This window comes from Sabethes cyaneus, chromosome 1, assembly GCF_943734655.1.
Source record: "Sabethes cyaneus chromosome 1, idSabCyanKW18_F2, whole genome shotgun sequence".
Lineage (NCBI taxonomy): Eukaryota > Metazoa > Arthropoda > Insecta > Diptera > Culicidae > Sabethes > Sabethes cyaneus.
In genome coordinates, this window is record NC_071353.1 from 6,706,955 (window position 1) to 6,710,784 (window position 3,830).

The following is a 3,830-nucleotide window of genomic DNA, read 5'->3' on the forward strand; positions in this document are numbered from 1 at the left end:
CAAAGAACTCCCTATACTGCTACCAGTTGGATGCCGTCTGTGATTTACGCAGACGGTGTCAAGATATATCTGTCATGCCTATAAAAAAACACACTTGATTGAGGCCGCAGCAGTTAGTTGACCTATTTTAGTAACTAGTGTCTTCCACCGCAAACTGACCCCGATTACTTCCAATTCTTCTGTTCCGAGTCACGCACTGAAACGGAATAAAAACATTCGTGCTCTAGCAGTGAATCTTGACTGTGCGCTCAACTTTCGTTTGCACTTTGAAGAGATCATCTCAAGCGCTAATAGGCAACTCGTGTTCATTTTCAAAAATGTCAATGAGTACGGGAAAACGTTTTGTCTTCATGTCCGGTATTCGTTTCAAGCTAGCTCGATTGCGAACATTGAAGCGGTACAAAATGTTCGTATGTTTTACTCTTCGGATGCTACACTGTAGCAAAAAGGCAAAAGGATTGCCTTTTTGTGATACATACACGGAGCAAATTGTTGTGATTCGAAACCCCCAAAAAGAGGCGTACGACAACTCAAGTTATGATTGAGCCTGTCCATCTATCGAAGAATAGTTGAGTCTTTAGGCTGCTGAGCGGGCTCTTCAAACGAGGAATTGCCTTCATCTTGACGTACCGAGTGTTAACAACGGTCAATTAAGTCAGATAAGGTAAATGGCGGCTCAATTCAACAACGTTTATATTAGTGGTAATCAATTCCTTCACCATGGTTGGTTATTGATATAAAACACCCACAACGTTCAATTTTGTGAATCAAAAAGCAGTAATTTTTTTTATTTAACTGAAGACTTTTTGTAAGATTTGCTTCTACATATGATTAGTGAAATATATGAGCATCAAGAGAAATCTAACCATATAAGAGCCTTATTTGGTGTGTAATGAAAACCTGACAGCGCAACTAGCCAATTAGTTGTAGTTTCAGCCATTCGCCGCCGTGTGGAACTCAATGTTATGTGCTAGTTTGATTAAGTAAAACACTTGGATAAAATCAAACTATAAGACTTGTCACATATATCTCCTATAGAAGGTATCCCATTCGATTAAAATTGGACGCGTGACGCCTGATATAAAAGTTATTTTACTCTAACTAAACAAATAATAACCACTCAAACTCACCGTGTGTGTATGCTTAATTTTGCGATTGACTATACTTTTTTCCATTTAATTTACCAGCATCTTTTGATGCGGTGAAGTCTGAAAATCTATACAATAACAATATTAAAAGTCAATATCTGGTAGTGCTTTTAATTTTCGGCGTTCAACGTGACTGAGCTTCGGTGACACAATGTTTACAAAAATTATTTCAAGTCATCAAGCATGTTATCCAGCCTCAGTTGAAGCAGGTCGTGTACCTGCGGCGGCCAGATAAGCTACTCGGCCTTATGACAATACAATACAATACGCGCACTTTTTACATGCCATAAGAATATTCTGCCTACCCACACCAGCAATAAATCAATCAAACACACGTTTTTAACCCTTAAACTGTCATGTTCTCCTCTACCGGAACAAACATCCTGTGCGAAGTAGTGCAACGTCATCGTTGCATGCCTCGTCATCATGGCAAGTCTAAACAAAATTCACAACGCGTCGTCGTGCGCTGATAAGCCGAGAGCGATAAGCGGCCATAAAACCGTTGCGATCACATTGGCGAATTAATATTACCTTCCGCAGGCAAAGAAAAATTCGTTCAGTTCACACCGCGATCTCATTGCGAAATCTCCAGTCGGAACTTGTCGGAACACAGCAAGCCAGCAAGCGCTACAATGACTCCACCGGTCAGTACAATATTCACAGTGGAAAAGATCACTCCACCGGGCGAGAATGCCCGGAAACAGACACATTCCTTCGACGAAGCTCTACAGCTGACGGGCTTCGGTCGCGCGCAGGTCCTGCTGGTGATCCTTTCCGGTTGTTCCATCATGGCCTCGATCAACGAAGCGATGGGCATGAGCATTATCCTGCCTGCCAGTCGCTGCGATCTGGATTTGGATCCCGGCGAACAGGGCATGATCGGAGGTGCCATTTTCCTAGGAATTATGACGTCGGCCTACTTCTGGGGCTACCAGGCGGATACTCGCGGTCGGCTGATCGTCATCAAGTACGCCCTGATGGCGGCATCCGCTTGTTCGGTGGCGTCCAGCTTCGCTACCGACTTTACCTCGCTGATGACGTTACGCTTCATCACCGGAGTGTTTATCTCGGCACCGTCGGCTGCCGTTTATGCGTATCTGGGTGAGTTCGGAACGGCGGAAAGGCGCACGCAGATGATATCGTATGCCAGCATTATGGCCTCGTTCGGTGTGGTGTACGTTGCTTGTGAGTTTTGAAGTTTGGTTTTTTATCTGTGAACAAGTGGATTTATGGAAACTTTAACTTCCAGTGATGGGTTGGTGGATGCTGTCGTACGACTGGAGCTTTACTATAACGGATTCACTAGTGTATAAACCCTGGAGACTGCTGTTTATTCTTTTCACCTTGCCTGGTTTTTTGGCAGCCATAGCTTACTGTTTCTGTCCCGAGAGTCCCAAGTTCCTGCTAACCCAGGGTCATCCGAAAGAAGCTTTAGACGTATTAAGGAAGTTATATAGTATTAATAATAAGTCCAGAGGATTTGACGGCTATGAAGTGACCTGCTTATCGCCGGATAGCGATTCAAATCAAAACCAATCGGGAGGAAGGATACTCTACATTCTGAAGTCTATGCGGAACCAAACTGTTCCGTTGTTCAAACTTCCTCTGGTGTTATACTTTTTGGTTTGTTGCATGCACAGCGTCACTGCCTTTGCGATGTAAGTAGCCGATTAGGTAATAGGAAACGTAAACAAATTAACTCAATGCTTCTGACTTTCAGTTACGGTGGACTCGGTCTTTGGTTCCCACACATTATGAATCAAATCTCTTCCGACGACTCCGGAGAAGGAACGTTGATATGTTCCATTTTGGAGGTGAATCAAACGGCAAATGTTACGCAGCTGGCCGTCTGCAACGACAACGTAGCACAGGAAACGTTCATTTACACGATCATTTTGGGATGTTTTGGAGCTAGCTATACTTTTGTAGTTTCACTAGCGCTAGCTCGATTTAGTGGGAAAACCATGCTGGTCTTTAATACACTTGTGGCCGGTACCGCTGGAATTCTGCTGCAGTTTGTTGCCAACAGTTATTTGGTGGCGATTCTGTTCTGCGTGGAGATAATGTTCGCCGGAATTTGCGTAATGCTAGTGAATGCTACGGCGGTATCGCTGTTTCCGACCCATGTCCGAGGGATGGCCGTTTCACTGGTCAACATGGTCGGACGGTTGAGCTGCTTCGCTGCCAGTTCGGTAATAGGGCTTCTGATGGCGCAGAATTGCCCGCTTACGTTCTATCTGCTGTCTGCGGTGTTGTTCTTGAGCTGCGGATTGACGTTCCTGTTGAAATAGAGCAGTTTTATTGGTCTCCATTGGACATCTGTCTTAGCAGTGAAACTTAGAATGTCAAGTGCACTCGAATATTTTTCTTAGATAATTTATGAATTTTTTTTAATGTAATGCACCCAAGTTTGTAATTCTTCGCAACATACTCGTGGACGGAAAAGTGGTGATACTATCTCTTCGGAGAGACAAACCTAACCAGTGGATAATCTCAACCAGTGTTACGATAGGACCCCCGGGTGACAGAAGAAAACAAAACTTCTCGCGTATAGCTCTACATGAAGGAATAGATCTCCAATATGGTATTGTAACTAGAGTAGATCTGGATAAAATTGTGAAACTTTTAGGATTATACCAAAACGATAGAAATAAATCTTTACAATAATGTAATCAACCGAAA

The 3,830-nt window shown here is 43.5% G+C and overlaps 1 protein-coding gene across 1 annotated transcript; it reads left to right on the plus strand.

The window, feature by feature from the left end:
• Positions 1–1,780: 1,780 nt before the first annotated feature.
• On the plus strand, positions 1,781–3,493 carry LOC128735864 (synaptic vesicle glycoprotein 2B-like). The gene is made up of 3 exons (XM_053830351.1): positions 1,781–2,333; positions 2,398–2,806; positions 2,869–3,493. The coding sequence occupies exons 1-3, from the start codon at positions 1,781–1,783 to the stop codon at positions 3,437–3,439; spliced, it is 1,533 nt and encodes a 510-aa protein (XP_053686326.1). The 3' UTR covers positions 3,440–3,493.
• The last annotated feature ends 337 nt before the right edge of the window (positions 3,494–3,830 follow it).

What these genes read in the sequence shown, in the direction of transcription:
- LOC128735864 (XM_053830351.1), top strand. Translation starts at nt 1,781, where the DNA reads ATGACTCCACCGGTCAGTACAATATTCACAGTGGAAAAGATCACTCCA. An exon ending in CGGTGTGGTGTACGTTGCTT is followed by an intron (nt 2,334 to 2,397) that starts GTGAGTTTTGAA and finishes TTTAACTTCCAG; the next exon opens with TGATGGGTTGGTGGATGCTG. An exon ending in AGCGTCACTGCCTTTGCGAT is followed by an intron (nt 2,807 to 2,868) that starts GTAAGTAGCCGA and finishes TCTGACTTTCAG; the next exon opens with TTACGGTGGACTCGGTCTTT.